The 24810-nt window shown below is 43.1% G+C and overlaps 1 protein-coding gene across 3 annotated transcripts in view; it reads left to right on the forward strand.

Moving 5' to 3' along the window:
• Nucleotides 1-24810, forward strand: part of LRMDA (leucine rich melanocyte differentiation associated) — a 1257159-nt gene that overhangs the window by 394568 nt on the left and 837781 nt on the right. Inside the window, exon 1 of one of the 3 annotated variants that reach the window (XM_032608117.1) lies at nucleotides 6936-7045. The exons of the other annotated variants lie outside the window; for them this stretch is intronic. Coding sequence (XP_032464008.1) covers nucleotides 7002-7045 — 44 coding nt within the window. The 5' untranslated portion in view covers nucleotides 6936-7001. Of the gene's footprint in view, nucleotides 1-6935; nucleotides 7046-24810 lie in introns of those variants that run through there. 3 annotated transcript variants of the gene reach the window in all.

The following is a 24810-nucleotide window of genomic DNA, read 5'->3' on the forward strand; positions in this document are numbered from 1 at the left end:
TTATTTTGTGTTCATTTTCTTCAACACTGAGAGGGCTGGGACAGGCACAGAATTGAGACAGAATGATTGATCTGACCATGAAAAGCATGTTTTGTACCATAATCTCATTGTAATGCTCCAGTAGTCAAGTTGTGCCAGATTGCTTTTGATGAGGCAATCTTTTTCTGGTTGGGATTCTGCTTAGACCTTTTATTGGTCAGCCATTTCCACAGTAATGCTGCATAGGAAACGGTCCCATTTATTTTCTTGCTCACATTCTGCAGGTTGACTGTGGTTTGGCTGATCTAGGCTGGGTGGCTCTGCTCTAGGCAGCAGGGCAGCTGGCCTTGACCCCAGGCTGTGTATTGGCTTCAGTTCTGCTCCGTGTGTGCATTCTGGGGCTCAGGCTTCGTATGATGTGGGCACACTTAGGGTCTCTGCTCTTATCACGTCATTAAAGTTCATTGGCCTGAGCAAGTCTCATGGCCAAGACCAATACCAATGGGGCAGAGAAGTAAACTCTGCCCACAGTGGGAGGGCACGGGAATGGCTGTCTGCCAGACAGTAATCCAAATTATTATGGGCCTTCTGGCCTTGTAACTCTTAGGTCAGAATGCTTATGCCATCTATTTGTCCCCTCATCATCTTGATAGCACACCCGTTTCTTGACCTAAACTAGGAGGCAAGGCTTCTAAATTTCACTGAGGATTCAACCTGTAGAAGGAACCACTACTCTAGATTGTGAACTCCTAGAGGGCAAAAATAACATCCTGTTTTCCTTTGGATCCCAAAGGACCTGGCACATAAGAGAGCTTCAGTGCCTATTGTAGTTGAGAATGAATGAATTGTGAATGACAATCTTGTTTCCTTTGTAGAAGAGTTAAATAAGACTGGAAATGCATGACAGAAGTTAAACGGGGAAAAGCTGTTAAAGAGTTAAAGTACCAACCTAAAGAGTATGTGTGTGAGATACACACAAATATACGTATACACACATGTACACATGTATATGTGTATACATACATATGTACGTGCACATATACAGATAACTATTTATTACATAGTATATATACATGTACTCGTTTATTTAATTTATCTGCTAACCCTGTGAAGAAGGACATTAATGATCAGAGAAGCTAGATTTTCCAAAGGCCAAGCACCTAGACAGAAGTGGAGGTAGGATTCGAGCCTCAGTTGTCTAACTCCAAGCCAAATGTTCCAGACTGGGGCTGCTCCTCGGAAGGGGCTGGTGAGTTTTTAATTTTCTTCCTCACAAGGACTTTCCTTTTACCTTGAGCCCGATAGTTTGACTCAGCGCAGCATCAATTCCCCTAAGACCGGTCTGTTAAAAGTGGACACGTGGAACTTAAGAAAAAATGGAGCGAACGGCTGGAGAAAGAGGGCTGCTTTCCCTTTCTATTTGAAATTAATGTTCACTCTATAAAAAACATAAAGCACATCCATCCCCAGGGACTCGCCTGACATTTTAAAACTTTCATCTGCTTTAATTCACGATGTTCGAGGAGGGAATTTACACGGAGCCGAGCCCCGGTGGCGAGTTGGCTGCCACGTGCATTTCTCTCCTGTCATGGCGGGTGGCACGTGCTACAGGCCCAAGCACATTATACAGCTTATTTAGCTCCCTCTAAAACCAGTAATGGCCCTATTCAGATTTTATCTGTAATTTTACTTTGTTGTTGAGCAGTATTAATAATGCTGTTGTAAAGCAGGCCAGGGCAGCGCTCCCTGAATTTTCTCGACTTCAGCGATAGGATAAATAGCTGCTCGCAGAGCACAAAGGCAAACGGGTGGATGGTCTCGGCGTAAGTTAGACGTGCTCGCCTGGATTGGAGCCATGTTAATATCACATCTTGCAGATTTGGCAAGGGCTTTAAGAATCCTGTATTTCAAGTTGGTTTTTTATAGAAACTTGCTGCAGAACTGGGCAGGATTAATCATGGCTGAGATATATCACATTTAGTACAGTATTAAATTCTAGCAATGGAACGATGCAAAACCAGTTCATAACCTTATAAGAACGTTGCCTGCTACAGTAATCATGGAGAAATACTGTATATCCAAATTAATGGAGAATAAAATGTCCTGCACTCTGTTTTTGATGTTGGGCAAGGTTCCTGGGTGGTGTTCATTTCTTCTCCTTTACCCTGCCTGAAAGCTGGCTGAGGTAGGCCTTGGGTCTTTCTGGAGTCTATTACCACAGTGGACTTGTGCATGTAGAAGGTGTCTGCTCTGGGCATCCTTGGCTTGGCAGTGATACCTAAGAAGACCTTCCTTCATTCTTGAAAGATGGATTACACACCCGCTGTGTGCTAGACACTAAACTGAGCATGGGGATTACAAAGTGCCTATGACTCAGTCCCTCCCCTCAAGGAGCTGCCTCTAACTGGGTCCATAGCAGGTAGGGAGTTCATTGCCATTCTGGAATGCGCCCGTCCCCATTTTATAAGTCCTTATGGATCAGATTTTTCCCTGGGGTAGACATGCACATATTTTTAAGAGGATCCTTGACGGATCTTTAGAGATTATTTCTGGCATTGCCTGTGCCCCAGAAATAAGTTTTGCCATTGCAATTTGTCTGAAATATTTTGTTGGGTAAAGATACATTGAAATATAGATTAGATAGCAGTGTGAGGGTTTATCAGTGTCTCTTCTCCTCCCCAAAATTACCGGCTGGTGAGAGAACTGGTAAAATAGGTTCTCATGAGGGACCATGGAATCTCCTAGAGAAACTTTAAAAATTAGTAGAATCTGTAGTCTGAGTTAGGTCATAGGATCTCTGTCATGTCCAGGATTCTAGAAACGTGATGGATGGAGTGGTTATGTCTTTTACCTCTGCTCTCCTTTTTCTAGTAACTGGCATCAAAATGAACTTGACCTTCGTGGCCATTTTAGAGGGGGCCCTGCCTTTAACTATAGGTTTTACTATGGGAAAGGACTAGGGGTAAGAAAGTTCTTAGTCCAGTATTCCTAAGTCTTATAAAAATGAGGAAAGCAATAGCTTGGGGTTCACTGTGGCCCTCTGACTCAACCTGTTGTCTACAAAGTGGCATTAGGAAGCAGAAGCTTATTGAAGGCTCTCCTCCAGCCTACCACCAATGCCTCTTCAGGCTGGTCCAACTTTGCTTTCAACTTCCTTGCAACATTATCATTTCCACATCTAATTACAGATAAAGCATTTTCCAGGGACTTCAGAACTTGCCATGTTGAAATGCAAAGGAAAGAATATGCCCAAGAGATATTATTCGGGAGTTAATGGTCCACCATGCCCTTCCACGAGAAGGATTCATGGCATACCATGGTTTGAACCCGGTGGCCTCGGGCTTCCCAGGTCAAGGAGGTTGCTGAAAGCAGCTCAAGAGTCAGAAGAGATGCTCTCTCTGATCCCTCCAAGGAGAACACATTCCCTGTTCTCTCCCAGGTGGTTTCTCATTGCTGTGCAAAGGTGGCTGGGCATCTGTATTTCTTGACATGCCTCCTACTTATTTACATAATACACTCCTACCAAACAGTTGCAATTATTTCTTCTTCTCTCTACAGTCTTAAAATTGGATCTTTTCTTCTTTTGGTAGTTAAGTGAGTCACTTAAATTTAATTTTATAGTCTTTTGGAGTTCAGATTAATGCAGACACTGATTTTGCCAGGCATAAAAGCTAGGGCAGTCATGCTCTGCTTCTGCGATTGTTACCATGCACGTAACGATACCAATAAATAGAAGGATGCTTTCAGGCATTTTAGCTAGAGGCTTAAAGATCTGCCGCACTAGGTTTAGAAGTGTTTTGAGAAAAGATACTTCTCCTTGAGGATTCAAATTTGGAGAGATCTCCTGGCTTCTAAAGGACAGCTTTAGTCCCCGAGGTGCTCCGCAAATGGTGGCCAACATGGGCAGTGACATTTTAGGCCAGAGGTCACTACATGGCTGGGAGGGTTTCAACCCATTTGCTCAAGTATCAATACTTGGAGGGATACCTCCCTAGAGAAAGAGAATTCCAAGGTGAGTTTTCCAGGCTGCCCCATCTGTCTGGCCACCCACTATCCATTCATTCATTTATCCATCTTCCTGTGTGTTTGTTGAGAGCTTGTTGATTTCCAGACCCTGGGGAAGCAACATAAATAAGATGTAGCCTCTGGCTTGGGGTCCAGGGAACAAAGAGATACATAAATAATTTCAGTATAATGTGGTAAAGGCTGTGAGAGTGGTGTGTACAATATATTTGCAGCGAGTATATTGGCTAGAGCACGTTTGGATAGCTCTGCAGTAGAAGGGCAATTTGATCTGGCTCTCATATGAGAGAGTGGAATATAGAAAATGAACAAAGTAATAAATAAACAACAGTAATCGCAGTAACAAAAATCATAACAGTTATCATTTTTTGGATGCTTACTATGTGCCGGGTATAGTTCTCAGTGCTTTTCATTTTTCTTGTAGTTTTAAATTCTTACCCCTGTACCCCTAATTTGCCCCTACCCCCTTCCCTTTCCTCACTGGTAACCACTAGTTTGTTTTCTACTTCTGTGAGTTTGAGATATATATATATATATTTTTTGCTATAGAATTGATTTGTTTTGGTTTTTAGATTCCACATGTAAGTGATATCATAGAGTATTTGTCTGACTTACTTCACTAAGCATAATATTCTCTAGGTTGATCCATGTTGGTACAAATTGTAGAATTTCATTCTTTTTTATGGCTGAGTAATATTCGATTGTGTGTGTGTGTGTATCTCATTCTTTTTTATGGCTGAGTAATATTCGATTGTGTGTGTGTGTGTGTGTGTGTGTGTATCTCATTCTTTTTTATGGTTGAGTAATATTCGATTGTGTGTGTGTGTGTGTGTGTGTGTATCTCATTCTTTTTTATGGCTGAGTAATATTCGATTGTGTGTGTATGTGTATCTCACATCTTCTTTATCCATTCATCTGTTGATGGACACTTAGGTTGCTTCCATGTCTTGGCTATTGTAAATAGTGCTGCTGTGAACATTGGGGTGCATGGATCTTTTCAAACTAGTGTTTTTTCCCCTCCTGTTTGAGAAAATCTGCCCTTTAATTTGCATTTAAAATAAGTTTCTTTAAGTATTTTATTTACAAGTTTTGAAATAGTGAAGAAATAGTGGATTCTGCAGTCAGTCATTTAATCTTTATTCCAAACGTATAGGGTGGGCCCATTATCATCTCTGCCTTATACATGAGGACTTTGAGGCACAGAGAGATGGAGACATTTGTTCCAGGCCATGTCGCTGTGAAGTGGGAGAACTGGAATTTGAACCTGAGCAGGCTGGAAAGCTGCAAAAAACCATTCTCAGCTGAAGGAACAGTGGGGCAGCCAAGTGTGAAAGGGACTGGCTTGGGGAAGACAGGAGGCCATTGGGGCTCCAGGGGAGGTGATGTGGGTATACGAGAGGGTGTAGAGATTTATCGATGGAAGCATGATCACGGGAGTGTAAAGGCAGAGGAGAGCTGGGGTGGTGAGGGCTGGGGACTGGAGAGGCCTGGGGTATTCCTCTTGGACTCTCCGCCTGCCCTCCTATTTAACCTTTAGGTCTGAACTTAAAAGGGACACTTTCTCAGGGAGGCCATCCCCAAACTACGAGCCCCTTATTAATTATTTTTGTTTTTCCTTTGTGGTGCTAGTTTATTTACAAAACTTAACAGCTCTCTTCCCAACCAAACTGTATGCTCCTGAGAGAAGAGGCTATATGTGCTGTGTCCACCCTGGCGCCTGGCACAGAGCAGGTGCTCTAGAAATACTTGTTGGCTGGCTAACCGGAGAGTTCCCACACCCTTCATTTACTTCTTTCATTAATGGCTCTTCTGTTGTTTCTTTCCATAGTATCAATATCATACTCTCTACGTCTTCCATAAAACCAAGTTCCATAAGCCTTAAGCCATCTTCATATAGGGAGTATCCAAATAGTAGAAAATCTTTTAGCTAAAGGAGTATTTTCCCTCCAGAGAAGCTTAGGCTCAACCCAACATGTCTGTAATATGAAATCACTTCTTATTCTTAGATTTTCCTTCCAGTGAACACATCAGATCGTAACTCGTAACAAGGCACAGTAAAAATAATTGCTGGCTCAGCATAACTGGAGAAGCGAAGGGTTTGGGGAATTATGAATAGGTCCTAGTTCATCTTATGTGGATTCTTGAGAGGTGGCCAGCAGGTTCTTTCATGCTGACATAATTCTCGCCAGGCCGTCCTTTCTCAGGCCCTTCATAGGGAGCAAGTCCTTGCCGTTGCATCTGCATGCGTATGAATCATAAATGGATCTATGAAATACTTGTCCTGCAATTGATGGGGGAGCCCGCCTTTGCCTTCAGTAAATGTGAGTTCTCTCCTTCTGGCAGGAATTCTGGCATGCCTGGTGTTCAGCTTCTGTGTGAGGAGTGTGTGGGTGGCAGACCTGTGGCCTCTCATTCTGAACTGGGATGCTACCCATACCACCTGGGCTGGGGACTGTGCTGGGGCCCTTTCTGAAATGAGTCACTTCATTATCTGCACAAAGACAGGCCTCTCTCCCAAAGTGAGGGGTTCCCCAGTCTGTCATTTTCATCAGAAGTGATGGATGAGCTGCTGCTGGGAGAGGTTTCTGTGCTGGTTCTTTCAAAGCCTCAGCCCCCCAGCTCCAGCCCTTGCAGCCTCTCTGCATGTGAACTTGTGGTGACAGAGCCAGAGAATTTTCACATTCAGTACTTGGGTTGGACTGGATTGGTGGCTTTCGGTTTTTAAAATTTTTTTTGAGTGTGACTGACATTAAGAAATAGACTTCCCATTGCAGCCTGCACGCACATATATATGTATTTCATAACTGAATGAGAAGTATTACAAAACAGTACTTACCCTTACTCTATGCAGTGTACTCTGTTATCTTCTGTTAAAAAATGCTAGAAGCACCCTGGAATTCAGTTCCACGTGCAGCTGCATTTTGAAAAACAGTGGTTAGATGTCCCAGCCTTCATGAGATCTAATTCTGAGATGAACTCCGACATCCTCCTTTTTATGGATGAAGAAGAGATCCTTAGGTGTGATCCCAGCATCATACAACTGGTGAGTGGCAAAGCTGGGGCTGTAACCCAGGTCTCCTGACCTCGATCCAGCATGTTTACGTAAATTACTGTTACTCAAAACATCTCTTCCTTTGTATTCTCGGCGTGTGTTTAACTTTTCTTTCTGGTTAGGTATGGAGTGCCCAACGAATAGTGTGTAGGAGTCGACACCCTATACTTTTCTGCCTGGACTCCACTCACACCCTCTCTCCCTTTGCAGAACCCCACTACCTCTTGGCCGGATGACTCAGCCAGTTTTAAAATTGTGTATGTTCTACCCTAGAGGCAGCACGCCTGTCCCACTGCTCCAGACCCACTGTACAAAAGTCACATGGTTCTTGTCCTCACATAGCTTACTGTCAAATTACTGTCAAATGGCAGAGCTTCTTTCTATTAGCCGAAACACAAATGGATAAACAGGATTATTAGAAATGTGTTTTGGAAAAGAGGCTCTACCCCAAGATTTTTTTCTCCCTGGTAAAATAAGAATCAGCTTCCGCAGCAAGAAAGCTTGAAGCTGTGGTCACTAGAGGAGAGAGAAGTGCTGGAGATGCCGACCTTCGTTTGCATTAGGAAGGTCCATCCTCCTGGTGTTGCTGCCTTGACCTTTTCATTTCTCCATGGGCTCCATTGCTTTTTCTCTCTTGTCCCTGGGACCCTTAGCCCCTTTTGGAACTGAAACCTATTTCCTTTTGGCAAGACACCTCTTGCCTGCGAAGTACGGATATGACAACTGCATTTTACAAGCTCACGTTAAAAACACCCAGTCTAAAAATATGGACAAAATGGGGCAAGATATTTAAAATCTGCCCTATTCCACCGAATCTGGAAGATGTGCTGTCTATTCTAATAGTGTTTCCTCCCTGCCCAACCCCCCTCCCACCCCCGCCCCAAACCTGTGAGTCCCCTAGGCGTAGCTCTCGGAATCCCTGGCTCAGGCATGGTGGAGTGGGGACAGAAGCAGAGGAGCAGCCCTTGTGCACCCAGCACAGCTCCACCTTCAGAACTCTGAGCATGGCAGTTGAGGAATTCTTCTATGACGCATTATTTGATGGCTTGGCATCATCTGCTTTGAATCTGGCACCTGGACGACAGTTAACCTGCATATTTGAACTTGCAGAGAGCAGAGTGCTCTGCAATGTGTTCGCCCTGCCCTACTCAGGAGCACTGAGCTGCTTCCTCCTTTGAAATGCCGTAGGCAGCTACTCTAGTTTTTGCCCATGGCCCCTCCTGTTCTCTTCGTGGCACGGAGGGACCCTTTTCTGTACTATAGTGTTTTGGCTGTTGTAATTCTGATTTAGAAAAACAGCTTCGCTTGGAGAGAAACATTAATTAGATGCAAAGAGGGAGTTATTTCATCCTTCGGGTGGGGAAGAGTGGGGAGTGAGGGAGAGGAAAAAAAGTACCACAAATAAATTATCTCCTATTTGTGCAATGTTTTATGCTTGTCAGCTGTCTGTTGCCCGAGAACCACAAAGTAGCTAAATACTTGTGACACCTTGCCCAATCAAGGTATAGCAAAAAGATGCTATGGGAGCCTCTTTGTGACAACCTGTGCTAGTTTATATTAGCTTAACCAATCGCTTTTTCGTCTGTGCTTGGAGAAATTTGTTAAATTAATTCAGTTGCAATTAGCAGATTTATGGGAAAGTACCCTGTTATCCTTTAATTGGAGAGCATAAAACTACAAACTGAATCTGCTGGCTCTATTTGTGTAATAGGCAATCTATCTACGACAAGATTTGATCGATGGAGTCGTATGATGCCCTTGCCTTGTTTTATATTGGCTGTCAGCGCTTAACTGGGACTGAAGTATCTGGGTAACAAAAATTGATATAATGACTTAATGCGCCTTATTCTCTTTGAGCTACATCAGTTTAGAGCACTTCTGAGAGAAAAATGTCTGGAAAATATCAGGGAGTCATTTATCAACCTGTTTTCATTAGCATACTGCCTAGCTCTGGCAAGGATTTGAATAAAAAAAAAGCAGGATGGTACAATTTATTTCAGGCCCCATATTTCTTGGATGAAAGGAGACTTCTAATAAAAGGAAATTCAGAAAGATGCTTTTTCTAGATGCTTTTTCCCTAACGAAAAACCCTACTCCTAAAGCTTTTTTTTTTTTTTTTTTAATTTGTTTGGAGTTTTGCTGTTAATAATATGCTGGGGACCATATCCCTGGGAAGGTAATTAGAAGAGTAATGCAAAATGCATGGTAGTTATGATACGTAGAGAAAAAATGCTCGAACAAACAACCCCACTGCCAAATTACCTAGGTGTGTCGTGGGTATGTGTCTGTCTGTCTGCCTCTGTTGAGCATGCTTACGTGTTTACGATCCGCAGTTAAACAGTGAACACGGCGAGAAGTTCTCTGCATAAGTGGGTGTTTTGTAGCATGAAAGGATTTCAGAAAGTTAAGATATACAGGCTTTTGAGCTTTCTGGAGTGGGAGCTGAGGGGAGATAGAAACAGATCAAAATGTTTGTATAGTGGGCAAAATGCATTTGGTATATGGAGTCATTTGTCCTACCCACCGTGCGGGAGTGAGTCCTTTTTTGCATGAAATTTTTATGCATCAGTCAGCCTGCATGCAGTGTGCCTAACGTATAAAATAAATTGGTGCATAAATCAGATTAAGAGCCGCGTGTTGCCAACTTTCGAATTTGCACACAGGGATTCAATATGGATATGGAGGAATTCCCATTTTTAAAAAATCTCTAATAGGGGACCGGCTATCTCTCAGGTAGGCATGGCACACAGGGACATGTTGTTCACTCAGTTCCCCCACTTCTCACCCCAAATAACGACTGAAGCAGTGTCGGAGATGTCAGAGCAGCAGGGCGGAAGTCTGGTGGAACACAGTCGTGTATGGAGGGTAGCGACACAGTATTGAAGGTAATATTGCTACCCTGTCTATACCTTCTAATTATGGTGAGGAATTGGTGTGCAAATCGATAGTGATTGATGGTGGGGATGAGCGTGTGCACGCTAGTCACATTGATCTGCATGTAGATTCCTTGACATAAGAAGAAGTTATTACCAGAAGACAGTCACTGTCTGACTGCTGATTCCTCAGCACATCCTTACATTGGTGAGAGCCACGGTATCTGCACCCAGGTTGCGAGTTTGCCCCACGGTTTGCCTGTTGTAAGTCAGGCCTGTGCGTCTGGTACCCGAAGAGCGGCTCTTGGGTAGATGATAGTCGAGGTCACACTGACTGTCTGTCAAACAGCAGTGCTGCGGTTAACCAACAAGACAGGGGATGTGTCTTGCTTTTGTTTTTAAGGCAAGAAGTATGCTACAGGGGTTTGACTCTGGGTTAAAAACATACATTGTAAACAGTTTCCTTAAGTATTATGCCTATTAGTGTTCTTTTCTTAACACCATTTTCCCCAAAAGCCCCAGCTAGCAAATGATCAATTGATGAAAATACAGTTGCTTTTGTTTTATCCCTTTTTCCTCTTATTATGCTTGTTGGAAGTTAGAGATTTTTTAACCATCTAGCGATTTTGCTTCTTAAATCTCATATGCAGTTGTATGCTTCTGTATTTCTGCTGCCTCAGGGCTTTTTTAAAAAAAATTTAATCTTTAAGCTTGTATCTCTTTGTTCTTCCTTTTCCCCTCTCCCTTCCAACAAAACCTCATCAACTCATCCTTTATAGCTGTCCCTTTCTCCCCCTCTCTTCAGTAGCCTTTGTTAACTGACCTGAAGGATGCAATTCATATTCAGAGCTTAGGTAGGAGGTGGTACGTCTCCTCTTCACGTGCTTTCTCTGGGCAAAATCTCTGTGCCCTAGCCTACAGTACTCCATTACCTATAGCCAGCAGTTTTTTTTTTAAAAAACATTGTCATGTCCCTCTATGACCTGATTTTTTGGTCTTCCTTAAGAGTCTGCTACATTAGGAACTTATTCTTGAGACTGAATGCAACTGGAGTGTGATGACCGTGTTCTCACCTTCTTCATTCTTACTGGACACGGTCCTTGCTCTTTGAAGGAGACCCCTTGAAGTTGGTGGAGCAATGGACACGTACAGAGAGTTATAAAAATGTAAGATTGTTTATTATAGGTACTACTTATAGTAATAGTAGAGGGTAAATAATAATTTAAATTTCAGACTGCTTGTTGTATCAGTTAGGTCTGGCTAAGTAATGCCGCAGTAACAAATAACTCCAGAATCTCAAAGGTATAAGACAGTGCAGATGTATTTCTCAGAATGCTTCGTGTACATTGTGGGTTGGTAGAGGGGCTCTGATCATTTATTCCCAGAGGGACTCAAGATAGCACAGCAGTTGACATCTTAAATGTTGCTGGATGGTGAACGAAAGGGAAAGAAAGTTCTGAAGGATCTACTTGGGCAAGTAAATGTACCACAGCTCATAGCAGAACTAATCACAAGGCTCCATTCTTACCTTGTGACCCAAAACAGGTGGAAAAGACAGATTTGGTAAACACCTTCCATACTGTTGATTGGTTGTACAAAACAGAAGAAAGTTATTAAAAACTTTGAAAATAAGAAAAGTGTTGGTAGCTTTCACAGCACACAGATTGGTGATGACTGAAGAAGTGCAGAATAGGTGAGCTAAAAAGGTCTAAAAAGATGAGCTGGTTCAACTCTCTCACTTTTACAGAGGAAGAAATAGAGGTTCTGAGAGGGGAAATAGCTTTGCCAAGGTCACAGTGTTGGAGAGGAGCAAAACAGGGGTGCAAACCCAAGTTTCTTGACTTGACTCCAATGTGGCTTCTCTCTTTGACTCTCTCACCTGTTATCTGGGGAGCCTCGTGTTTCTCGTGTGGACTGCTGCTCAGCCTGTGTGTAGGTCGGGTACCTCCTAACTGCCTCTCCACTGACCTCAGGCTTGCATTTGGCAGCTTTTACCTTGTCCAGGTGCTCTGGGTCTGCTTAGCTTCTTGGCTTCCCCCTTCCAGACTCCTTGGCCACCACCATGTTTTCCTGCAGGTGGTATTTGGTTATGAAATTACAGATTCCCTTGATTTTTATTTTAAGTACTAGAATTTGAATGCTTTCATCAAATTCTGTAAACATGACACAGGGTATAATGGGTGGTATTGAGACAATGATGGCATGTTGAGCAGAGTCACTAAAAGGAGGTGAAACCAGGAGGAACATCACGGAATGAAGTGTATACTGATGGATTTCTCCATAATGTATACCTCTCCTGTTTTGAGAAGGTGAGAGAAGTAGTGATTTGGTCTGGACAATGGTCTGTTTTTGTGTTTTATGGTGACTCAGCAGACAAAGACAAAGACTCAGCAGAAGGCAAAGTTTGGGTTGACATTTCTACTGGCTTTTGAAAAACTAGTTCAAGTTTATGCTTCAGACATTGGGGGCAGGTAGGTAGAATCGAGGTTCTTAGACAGGGATGGAAAAACTTCAGTACTTGCAATTGTTAACATGTATGAGGTTGTACTTTCCATATGATTTTCACTACAGACCCAGGTTGCACCTTCCTGTTAGAAGAATATTAATTGCTTTCTTATAGCCATGATTACAGACATAGGCATTTATCAGCAGGACTTGTGTTATAACTCAAAACCTGGGATTTTTGGCATTGGATTCTTAAATGGCTAATGTCTTTGGGAGACAAGGCAGAGAGGGTGGTGTGCCTGTGTGGCATCAGAACGATGCCTTCTTGCCCATATGGAGGACCCTTATCAGCATGATGATTTTGTGTGACGCTCATATTCCATTCCAAATTAAAAACAAAAACTCAAGGCAAGCTAATCTTCATTAGATGGCCATTATATACCAGGTGCATGTGTGCACACCCCTATTCTCTATTTATAGTGTGTGTATATATGTGTGTGTGTGTGTGTATGTATATACACATACGGTATCTTTCTGTGTATATGTGGCATTTCTCGTTTGCTTCATAGCCTTATGAAATAGGTATTGTTGCATGGCTAACATCTGAGTGCATACTTTTGCTTACTCTGTGCTTATTGCTGTCTTAAGTGCTTCACATGAATTAACTCATTTCATCCTTACCATCATGCTGTGGAATAGATATTATTATCCCCATTTTGAAAATGAGGAAACTGAGGTGTCTAGTCTGATATACCCAAGGTCACACAGCTAGGGTGTGATGGAACCAAGGTTCAAATCCAGGCAATCTGGCCTCAGAACTGGTGTTTGGACCACTCTGCTGCACTGCTTTCCTCACCTTTCCTACCCCATTAATGAAGGGAGGAGTTACAGGGCAGTAGGATGCGATCCACACACGCAATCAGAAGGTTGGATTCAAACTCTGGTTCTGAGGCCTACTCTCAGGCTGTTGTAGGCAATTCCCTTCGCCTTTCTTTTCCTTTTCCTCCCTCCCTCCCTTCCTCCCTCCCTCTCTTCCTCCCTTCCTCCCTCCCTCCCTCCCTCCCTCCCTCCCTCCCTTCCTCCCTCCCTTCCTCCCTCCCTCCCTCCCTCCCTTCCTTATTTTTATTGGAGTATAGTTGATTTACAATTTTGTGTTAGTTTCTGCTGTACAGCAAAGTGAATCAGTTATATATACACATATATCCACTTTTTTTAGATTTCCCTTAGCCTTTCTTAGCTTCATTTTCCCCATCAGTATAAGAATACTCACCTTTAACCTAGAGGCCATAGTCCTTAGAGTGAAGAGCTTGTGCCCAAGGAATATTTCACAAGAGTCATTGGTGTGCCAGAAGACAGTGTAATGAGAAAGGAATAAGGTGGATCAGTATTTTTTTTAATTGAAGTATAGTTGATTTACAGTGTTGTGTTAATTTTTGCTATACCACAGAGTGAGTCAGTTATACACATATAGACATTCTTTTTTTATATTCTTTTCCATATGGTTTATCACGGGATATTGAATATAGTTACCTGTGCTCTATAGTAGGGCTTGTTTATCCATCCTATATATAATAGTTTGCATCTGCTAACCCCAAACTCCCAGTCCTTCCTTCCCCAACTCCCCTCTCCCTTGGCAACCACAAGTCTGTTCTCTATGTTTGTGAGTCTGTTTCTGTTTTGTAGATAGGTTCATTTGTGCCATATTTTAGATTACACATATAAGTGATATCTTATGGCATTTGTCCTTCTGACTTACTTCACTTCGTATGACAATCTCTAGTTGCATCCATGTTGCTGCAAATGGCATCACTTCATTCTTTTTTACGGCTGCGTAATATTCCATTGTATATATGTACCACATCTTCTTTATCCATTCATCTGTCGATGGACATTTAGGTTGTTTCCATGTCTTGGCTATTGTGAATAGTGCTGCTGTGAACATAGGGGCGCATGTATCTTTTTGAGTTATAGTTTTGTTGGGCCAGTATTTAATGTTCAGACTGAACTGGCTGAACTGGCACCCTCACTTGGTACAGGTGACCACCATGTGAGCAGTGTTACACACAGTAGGGGTGCTACCTGTGACATCACCTGGGAATTCTCTTTGAAGAGCAGTTCATAGGGATATCTTCTCTTTTTTTTGTTTTCAGCATTTTGCAAATCTTATTAGTCTCTGGCTACGGGATGTTAGTGATGTGGTTAACTTTATTTAAAAAAAATTCTCAAATAAGAGAACCTTTGCATTATATTGATACTTCATTATAAGTTGGGGATTGAATACAAAAATCTTTGGTTCCAGGAGAGATTCCTTGATTTTGTCATGAGAATGAACTTGAGAGTTTAAAAAAATTATTGTAAATAAGAGTCCTCCATTTTTCTTTTACAAAAAAATCAAGCCTTCTTAATTTTTTCATTCCTAATGCTTACCAGAGTATAAATCCTAACAGATTATGTTGGACAAAAAAGACACTTGAGAAAATGCTTTCTGAAAGAAACTCGTGCTATGGAGAGAACATTTCGGAAACAGGTGTTTGGAAAGGTTTTCATCCTCATTTAACCTCATTGCTAAAAAGTGTCTAGGTGTATCATCTATAAAAATGCTCATCTTTGCATACTTTAAAATATTTGGAAAAAGAAGTTTCTAACCATTTAAAAAGTCTTCCCAAGAAGGAATTTTAGTGCGTTTTGAATTCACTGGTGAACTATATAAAATTGCCACACATTTTGCATAATCGACATTAAGGATTGTGGCAATTTACCCACTGAATTTAAACAACAGTCTGAGCATGACTGGTTAGTGAGAGCGAAAAAGTTTCACGATTAAATAAACTCAGCCAGGGACTTCCCTGGTGGCGCAGCAGTTAAGAATCCGCCTGCCAATGCAGGGGACACGGGTTCAATCCCTGGTCCAGGAAGATCCCACGTGCTGCAGAGCAACTAAGCTGTGCACCACAAATACTGAGCCCATGCTGTACAGCCCGTGAGCCACAACTACTGAGCCCACGTGCCACAACTGAAGCCCGCATGCCTAGAGCCCGTGTTCTGCAACAAGTGAAGCCACCGCAATGAGAAGCCCACGCACCGCAACGAGGAGTGGCCCCCGCTCACTGCAACTAGAGAAAGCGCGCGTGCAGCAATGAAGACCCAACACAGCCAAAAATAAATAAAGAATTAATTTATAAAAAATAAAAATAAGTAAATAAACCCAGCCAGTGATCTATTTCTTACATGTGTACTGTGGTCGTAAATAATAACCCCCTGAAAGTATCAGGTCCCAATTCCTGGAACCTGTGAATGTTACCTTATATAGAAAAATAGTCTTTGCAGATGTGATTAAAGATTCTGACATGAGAAGATTATCTAGGTGGGTCCTAATTGAAATCCCAGGTGTCTTTCTTTATAAGAGAGAGGCAGAGAGAGATGTGACACAGACAGAAGAGGAAAAGACAGTGGTGACCAGAGAGATGGGAGTGATGTGGTCACAAGCCAAGGAATGCCAGCAACCTTCAAAAGCTTGAAGTTTGAAGAGGTAAGGAACATACTCTCCCCTAGAGCCTTTGGAGAGAGTATGGCTGTGCTAATACCTTGATTTCAGCTCAGTGATATTTTTTAGCTCCCAGAACTAACAAAGAATAATTTTTAAAAATTCTACCAAGATGGTGGTAATTTGTTACAGTAGCCAGAAGAAACTAAGACATATACTTAAGTAATGTTTAGAACTGTAATTCATTTATTAAAATCAATGTTACAATAAACTGAAATTAGAACTAAGCTTTTAAGTTTACTTTTTACAAAGTGTTAAGCCAGTATTTAAAAAAAAATTTTTTTTTTATTACTTATTTTTGGCTGCATTGGGTCTTCGTTGCTGCGCCCGGGCTTTCTCTAGTTGCGTCGAGCGGGGACTGCTCTTCGTTGCGGTGCGCGGGCTTCTCGTTGCGGCGGCTTCGCTTGTTGTGGAGCACAGGCTCTAGGTGCATGGGTTTCAGTGTGTGTGTAGTTGTGGCGCACGGGCTTAGTTGCTCCGCGGCATGTGGGATCTTCCCGGACCAGAGCTCGAACCCGTGTCCCCTGCGTTGGTCTGTGATGGGGGTGGTGGTACGAAGGGGTTTGGAGGCAGTTGTGGGATGAGCCGTGGGACTATGCCAGGCTTTCCTGCAGTTCACCCAGTGAGGCAAGTAGCTTTATGCTTTTGCCTGAATGTGAGGGGCTCTGAGACTCTGCCAAAAGTAGAACAGTAGAAAATTCATAAACACCCAACTCCTCTTCCCTGTGAGGAATACTGGAAGAGAAGTAAAATTCATACACTAAACAGGTTGTTAGATCATCAAGGTGCTAACACCCATGATTGTAGGGAACAGGGATAAATTAAACTTTGACCGTCCTCAGACTTAGCTTTGGCCAATAGCTTCACTCTTCTTCCTGACCAAAGAGGCAAGAGCAGCTTCTTTTACTCCAAGTGTTAGCAATAAACTACCTGGATTTGGAAGCGCTCGTTCTTCCGGCTCTTCTTTTGCTAGAGTTAATAACGACAAGAAAATAACCAGTGGGGTGGTGGGTGCAGACAAGTGATAATAAGAATTTCAGACCTGCTGTAATCCCTAGACCAGCTAAACTGCACCTGTGAAAAGGGGCGAAGACCCAACTAGCTGAATCACAAGCCTAGTCAGCTCTGTCTTGAAAATAAGAGTATAGGGGCTTCCCTCATGGCGCAGTCGTTAAGAATCCGCCTGCCAGCACTGGGGATACGGGTTCAAGCCCTGGTCCAGGAAGATCCCACATGCCGCAGAGCAACTAAGCCCGTGCACCACAACTACACACACACTGAAGCCCACGCGCCTAGAGCCTGTGCTCCGCAACCAGAGAAGCTGCTGCAATGAGAAGCCCGCGCACCACAACGAAGAGGAGCCCCCGCTTGCTGCAAGTAGAGAAAGCCCGTGCATAGCAACGAAGACCCAACACAGCCAAAAATTAAAAAAAAAAAAAAAAAAAAAAGAATATAGGTCAGTTCTTGAAATGTACTTATTGTGCAGCGGTGGTGATGGAGTAGGGGCTTTCTTTGCCATTGCTTGTAACACTAACACTGACCCCCACTGTCATTGTTCCCACTGCTCTCATAGCCTCCTAGGAGGGGAATTCCAGTAGTAACTGTTGCTGATATCTGATCCATTTTCCATACTGCTCCAGGTAATGCCACTCCCAGGTTTAAAATCTTCCAGTGGTCCCCCTTAGGTTCAGAACTCTTGCCATCGTTTGCGGGATTTTCTCCTCTTCTTCCCTAGCCTTCAGCCAGATCGTGTGCTGCTCTATTTGTTCTCTGCAGAGGATTCTCTTGTCTCAGGGCCTTTGCACATGCCTTTCGCATTGCCTTGACTCACCCCCGCCAATTTCACCTAGCTAACACCTTTGTATCCCTCAAGTCTCAGATTAAATGTCACTTCCAAAGGAAGGCCTGTCTTGAGTCCTGTTGACTAGTTTGGCTTCCCTTGCTGTATGTTCCCATAGCATCCTGAACGTCACCATTAGGGTAGTTACTTCACATGTAGTTAGTTATGTATGCAGTGTCTCCAGGCCCTGTAAGACCATCACCTCTGAGAGATCACTGCATGGTACCAGGCACGTGATCCGTGCTCTGTCCCTATTTACTAGATGAATGAAGCTTTTCAGGAGGGAAAGTGCTGAGTTATTTCTTACCCCCACAGCTAGCATAGTGCTTGGCGCTCGGTAAATGTTGGTTGAACTCAGCGCAACAGAGAGGCAGTAGGCCAGGGCTTTAGGGGCTGTGACCTCGATGTAGGATATCAGGCCTCAGCCCCTCATTTCCCTTTATCCCATCCCAATGAGGCCCAGGTCTGGGTACCTTTAGAGGCAACTGGGGAAGAATGATGGTGGTCACGGGCTAGATCTGACATTAATTGGCCTTTTGGAAAGAAAAAAAAGTACAGATATACAGATTCATTAGTGACAAATACTTCTAGAAACAACGACCTTAGAACATTTTATTGCCGTACTTCATTGCTGTGCTTCTGAGATGAAAAAGAGAAACTGAAAGGCAGGGGAGGCAGTTATCATGGCTACCTTTGCATTCTGTTAGCTGCCTTAGGTTTCTTAAAAGATTTCCATATGAGTTGTGGTTATAGTTTTCAAGTGTATGTCTCATTTTTGACCTGTGAGTGAGAAGAATCACTTTTGGGCCATGAAAATAAATACCCAACTGACGATTAAGTGCAGAAATGGGTCTCAGATATCAGCCCCACCATCTGAAATGTAAATATCTCCTGAAATTCCTGCTTAAGAACAGATTTCACCTGCAAGTAGACCGTTATATCTTCCTGAAAAATATATACACCCTAGTGAGGGAATAAACACATCATTACACTTTCATGACAGATAAGCTCGGCTCTGTTTGGGTGTAAACTCATTTTTCTTGGATTGACCTTTAAATAGTATTGTGCGCTATTGTATGGGATTTAAATCAATAATTTTGTCAAAGCAAAATATACTGCAGGTTTTTTTTTTTTCTTTATCATTTAAACAGTTCTGTAAACTCTCAAGGAGTAATGGATCTCAACATGCTGTCCCCAGGAAGGAATAGGGGAGGAGGGGGCGCGGGGGCAGTGGAGGGTGGCAAACCACATATAAAAACTCACTTAGCAGCAATGAAGCAGAAGCCGGGGATGGCTGCAGATCTGAGAGAGTTGTGTTTTCTCTTCCAGGAAGCTGAGATGGAGGTGCCAGTGTGGGCTGTAATTAGTGGTGTAATACCTTTTCTGCATTCCTGTTGTAAAGCAACAAAGTGTCCCAGGTGTGAGGAGGTTAAAATGAGAAGTACCCAGTAGTTATGAAGCAGCAATAATGAGTTTCCTTCTACTTACCATGGATTTGTGTGATATACAGCTTGCAATTAAGCATGGCTTGGTGATTCAGTGATGAATGTATATACAGCTCCTAAAGGAGGGAAGCCGCCCTCCCTTCCCATCCTTCATGATGTTTACAGCTGGGTACCTATTAACAGGAAGATGGAAAGGGCCATTTACAATTCAGTAACCTTTATGACAGTGAACTCTTTAATCAGCATTTTATTTCCTTTGTAACACTTTAGTCATCTACAAATGTCAGAATAAAATAGGGCCATGAAATATTTAGGATCAGCATGTGGAAATTGACTTCCCTTGATTTAAGCTGCTGTGTCTTTTCATTTTGTTGTTTTGGGAGCTTTTACTTTTATTGAAAGACAATTTATAACTAAATGCTCCCAACAGTGACTGGCATTAGGGTAGGAGGAATTTCAGAGCCAAGTTCTGGTTCTATAAAATGTGTTGATGCTTGCTATATTGGGTAATAAGTTATTCAAATAAAAACATTAGCAAAGGGTTTGCATTTCAGACCAGTATTTAGTAGAGGTACGGCAGACTCTACAGAGTTTATGACAAAATACCCCGACATATTTCAGAAAGGTAATTAAGTATGAAGTACATCCATAATAATTTAAGTCAGTTATAGTGTGTACCTGAAATACGCATTATTGTCTCATGTTACTTTCTTAGTGGGATTCTGGGACTTTTTTTTTTACTTCAACAATAACCACCTTTCATCTTTCTTGTATTGTTGCCAATGTATGTGATATGTATTAGCAGAATTGCCATGTTATGTTAAAAGACCTTTAAACAGTGATATTGTATTAAATGATTGCATTATTATTATTCACTTGCATCTTTTGTAAATGTTAACCCATTTTAAGCCAGGGAACCCAGATGTGTCTTAAATGATGTGTTTGAAAAATGAGTCTTGGACAGTGGCATCCTTTAAGGATTGGGCATGGTGCAGTGCTGCCCTGCCCCACTCCCCTGAAGGTTCCGGGTGACCATTTGTTGACCTGGGGATGAGCTTCAATTTAGGGAGCTAGTACTTCTTCAGGGCTAGTGAGAGAGTCTTGGTCTCATATGGACCATATAGGACCTCCTTTGATCCTTTTCTACAACATACGGGGAAGGCGGTACCTTTTTTTGTGCTGTGTGGATGCTGGTCATATAAATCAGCATGGTGCAGTGCAAAGACCAACAACGTGCCTGCCAGCCCCAGCCCTGACAGGAGCTCTGTGTCATGGACAAGTTCCTTACTTTTCTGGGCTCCAGTTTTCTCATCTGTAAACTGGACTGGTTTATCAGACTAGGTGTGCCTTCAAGGGAGCAGGGAGACAGGAGAGGGGAAGGGGGATACATGGAGAATCAGTTACGATCTTAACTTCAGACTGCTGCGAGTACAGGGTTTCTGTACCTACACTGCATAGACAGGAATCCTGGAGAGAATGCCTTTACCTGGATGATGGAAGGAGAACTGCTGGGGTTGGGGAAAGTCTCATCATCTCATGAATTCGTTGCTGTTGTTGTTGCTACTGAATGAATTAAAGTATCCCTTGAAGCACTTCACACAGAACAAGGCATCCAGTGTTATTTTTCATTTTCTTTGTTTTCTTTTTTAATAAATTTATTTATTTTATTTATTCATTTTTGGCTGCATTGGGTCTTTGTTGCTGTGCGCGGGCCTTCTCTAGTTGTGGCGAGCGGCGGCTACTCTTTGTTGTGGTGCGCGGACTTCTCATTGCAGTGGCTTCTCTTGCTGTGGAGCATGGGCTGTAGGTGTGCGGGCTTCAGTGTTTGTGGAGCAAGGGCTCAGTAGTTGTGGCTAGCGGGCTTAGTTGCTCTGCGGTATGTGGGATCTTCCCGGACCAGGGCTCGAACCCGTGTCCCCTGCATTGGCAGGCAGATTCTTAACCACTGCTTCACCAGGGAAGCCCTCAACTGTCTTCTTTTAATGAAATAGCAGCCTACAGAGTGTCAGCAAGTTATTTGAGTTGGCATGTTAATGGAGAGAGTTGAGGTATTAATTTCCAGCTTGAGAGTTTCCCCCATTGAATTCAGGGAATGAGATGCAGAAGAAGGAGACCCAGGGATTAGAAGTCTGACGCTGGGCAAGGAAACGGACTCAGGGCTCAGGATAATTACGGGACACCTTTTTCTCTGGTTTTCCACCTCGCTTCCTTGCCTGATGTTCAGCTGTCCTCAACAGCTCGCTTTTGAAATGGTTCTTTGGAATTCAAATGGGCATTGGCAAGCAAGATGTTCTAAGGGGCTGCAGGAGGGGCTCCAAACCCTCAGACTTTGAGGACTGGAGTTTCCTTGTTAGAAGCGAGCTCCCTGGGAACACTGGGGGAGGGGCTGAGTGACGTCAGCGGCAAAGCTGGCTGTGCGTGCATGGGTGCTGGTGAAGAGGTGGCTGTAGGGGTAGCTGGTGGCGTGTGGGGGGTTGCTGGGAAAGGACGGCGGGGGGGTGGTCCAGGAGAGCATTTCAAAATGGCTTTTATTGAATCTTTTGCCCACCACCTCAAAGGAGGTGCCCACGGTGGTGTCTTGGATGACAGGAGGCATTGGGAGCTTGAAAAATCTTGGTGGCTGTAGTTTTGCTCCCAGTTTTCTGATTTTCAATTCATTTAAATTCTTGACTTTAAAATTTTAAAAAGCCTTTAAAAAATTACAACAGTGTTGTGAAACATAATCAGAGAAAGTTTGAAAAAAATGAACAAAAACAGTTGTCTATAGCTCTGCCACTTTAGCTAATAATGTACACGATTATTTGTGTATATTCTCTTTTTCCAAAGGCATTATGCTGCTTGGTTAAAATGAGAGCCAAGGATTCATTTTGTGTCCTGCCTTTTTCATGTTGCATTAGTTCTAAGGCTTTTTGCACTGTGGCTTCATTGTCTTTGTAATCATTGTTTTTTGAAGACTGCATACTGTTCCATCAAACAAGCATTCCATATTTAAAAAAAATAATTTTAAACATATTTGAAACTCCACTATGGGCTATTTGGTTTGCTCCCTTATTTGCTTGCTGTAATAACAATATAATGTATGTCTTCATGCACATGGATTTCCCTTATTTTGGTTTATGTCCTTAGGAATAGAGTTCCACGTATAGAATTTTTAGGCTCAGGAGACTGTTGTATCGCCTACCCACATATAGCTCAAAATCTCTTAAAAGCTTCAGCTGAGTTCCTTCCAAGTTCTAGCCTATGTATTTTCTGCAGGCTAAAATGATCTTCATAAGAAGCTTGTGTTTCTGTAGAGAATTTTGGATAGTTTGAAGGTTCATGAGGATCTTAAATTATGTGGATGATACCACTCATTTAAAATTCTGCTTTAGTAGAGGATAGAAAATTGGGGAAAAACAAACTGGAATGGGGACTGGATCTGTTGGCCATCCTAACTACGTTAGGAACTGCCAAGCACGTGATTGCATTTAATCTCAAAAAAAAACCCTGGCCTGGGAATCAGTAGCTGAGGATACTGAAACTCAGTGAGGTTGTCCACGTTCTGTGGAGGCAGGGTTTGGACTCAGGTTCACCTGTCCAGGGTAGATGCTTTCTCTACTCTGCCATGAACCCTTTGTCTAAAATGTGGGGAGGTGCAGCTGTAGTGGGGACCCATGGCCATTTCCCCTTTGTAATACCAGAAACTCTTATTTTAGCCACTGGGACTTAGGTCTTTGTACTGATTCCTGTGCCCTTTTGTCGATCCATCTTTTATGCGGTTCTCTTATATTACAAAACAGAGTTTTGCTTTAATGCCTAGGCATGGTGAGGATTGATAGTGGGCTGGTTGAAAGGCAGCTGGCCGAATATTCAAGGGTTGTTAGGATGGGGGTGAGTGAGGAAGTTGGGATCCCCAAACCCTTTTGGCCCTGTCAGATTTACTGTCTTGTCTCTGTGCTTTCTTGAAGGCAGGGGAGGAGCTAGAGATGTGTCAGACAGGGAAAAGAGATGGCTTTGCTTGGAAAGCCAATTTGGGAACCATTGTAAGTGTAGAGCTCACCCAGACAGAGGGATGATCTGTAAGAACGGTTCAGGGTTCTTAGAGAAACTCTCTACCTGACCAGTTAGGAACAATAGGAAAATGGGGATGCTCAAGGTTAAGGGACAAGTTCAAGGTCATAACGCCCACGGATGCCAGGCAGATTTAGAAGCAGGGGTCTCTTAGCGTCACTACATTGAAGAGTCACTGAGAGAATGTAAATGAGAGGAGGTAACTAGGATGCCAAGTAGGGGGACAGGGGAATGGCTCTGTGACTCAGCTTTTCCTGTGCCTGGGCCCTGGCTGGCACTGTCTCCTTTCCTTTGACTCTGCACAGAGCTGGAATTACTATGGGGGCAGGGGTGGTTTCCTGCCACTGCCACTTGCTTGGATCTTAAATAAGGTGGGAGGTGGACAGCGTGGGGACGGGTTGGGGGCTGTGGCCACTGGTGTTAGGGTCCCAGCAGCTCTGTGACCCCGCTCTCTGCTTCCTGGTACCACCTTTAAACCGAAACCTGGTACTTCTCCCAGTTAGGGGTGGGGACAGGAGATGGGTTTCTGGATTTTTTTTTTTTCCATCCCCCGATGATGATTAGGACGTGTTAACCCGCATTCATTCATGATGCTTTGCCCCCTCTTGGTCAGGATTATTTAAGTGTTTATCCTTCCCTCTTTCTTGACCTTTCTTGTTCAGTCTTAGTTCCCCGGTCCCGCTTGCTTTGTGTTTCATGAGCTTAGCAAAGCGTGGCCTCCAATTCCCTAGTTCTGGTGTTTTCACTTAAGATGAGGAGTGATGAGCCAAAGGTTTCAGGCTCAATCCTTGAGCAAAGGGCCGCTCTGACAGGGATTATTATTTATTTGTCATCTTGGATGTAATAAGCTGTAGGTACAGCTTCGAGAGCCCTTGATTTATTGCGCTGTCTACTGCACCGTGCGGGATGAACACCACACTGTCAGCTCTGTCGATCTGTCTCCACCACTGCTCTCTCTCCTAACACGTTCCCATTTCATGCCAGAATACATAAACAATCTTTCGTTATTTTGATGCCTTTTTCATATTTGTTCTTTACAGAACATAAAGTTTGAATTTATGGGTTTCCTTTCCATTATTTCAACACATTCCACCATTTTCCGGGTTTGTGGTTTAACTCTCAGAAATTGGCTGCCAGGTGATTTAGTTATTTTGGCTTTCTAGTTTTATAGTTATTTAATATCGCGATGCCAGATACTGAGAAAATGGAGTGCACGGGCAGCGAGGGGTTTGCAGTCGAGGCTGCTGTCATCAAGGCAGCGTGATCGTGGGGCATGAGGTGTGGGGCTTAAAAACACCGCACGGGAGATGGGAGATCATTTGCTTATTTTCTTTTTTTAAATGCCATCTCAAAAATATCATTTAGTTGATTGGCCGGCCCAAGTCTTTGATGGAGCTTGAGAGGAAAAAGGGAGCATCCCACCACTGTTCGGAATTAACAAGGTTTTCTAAACTGGTAGTCAAACACCCCACCCAGTTTTTTCTGCTTTTCACACAGCTCTCAGCGTTCTTTATTTGCACCTATGCTTTCTCTTCTCTCTCTTTTCTGCGTTCATTCTC

The sequence above is a fragment of the Phocoena sinus genome, chromosome 16 (genome assembly GCF_008692025.1).
Source record: "Phocoena sinus isolate mPhoSin1 chromosome 16, mPhoSin1.pri, whole genome shotgun sequence".
NCBI lineage: Eukaryota > Metazoa > Chordata > Mammalia > Artiodactyla > Phocoenidae > Phocoena > Phocoena sinus.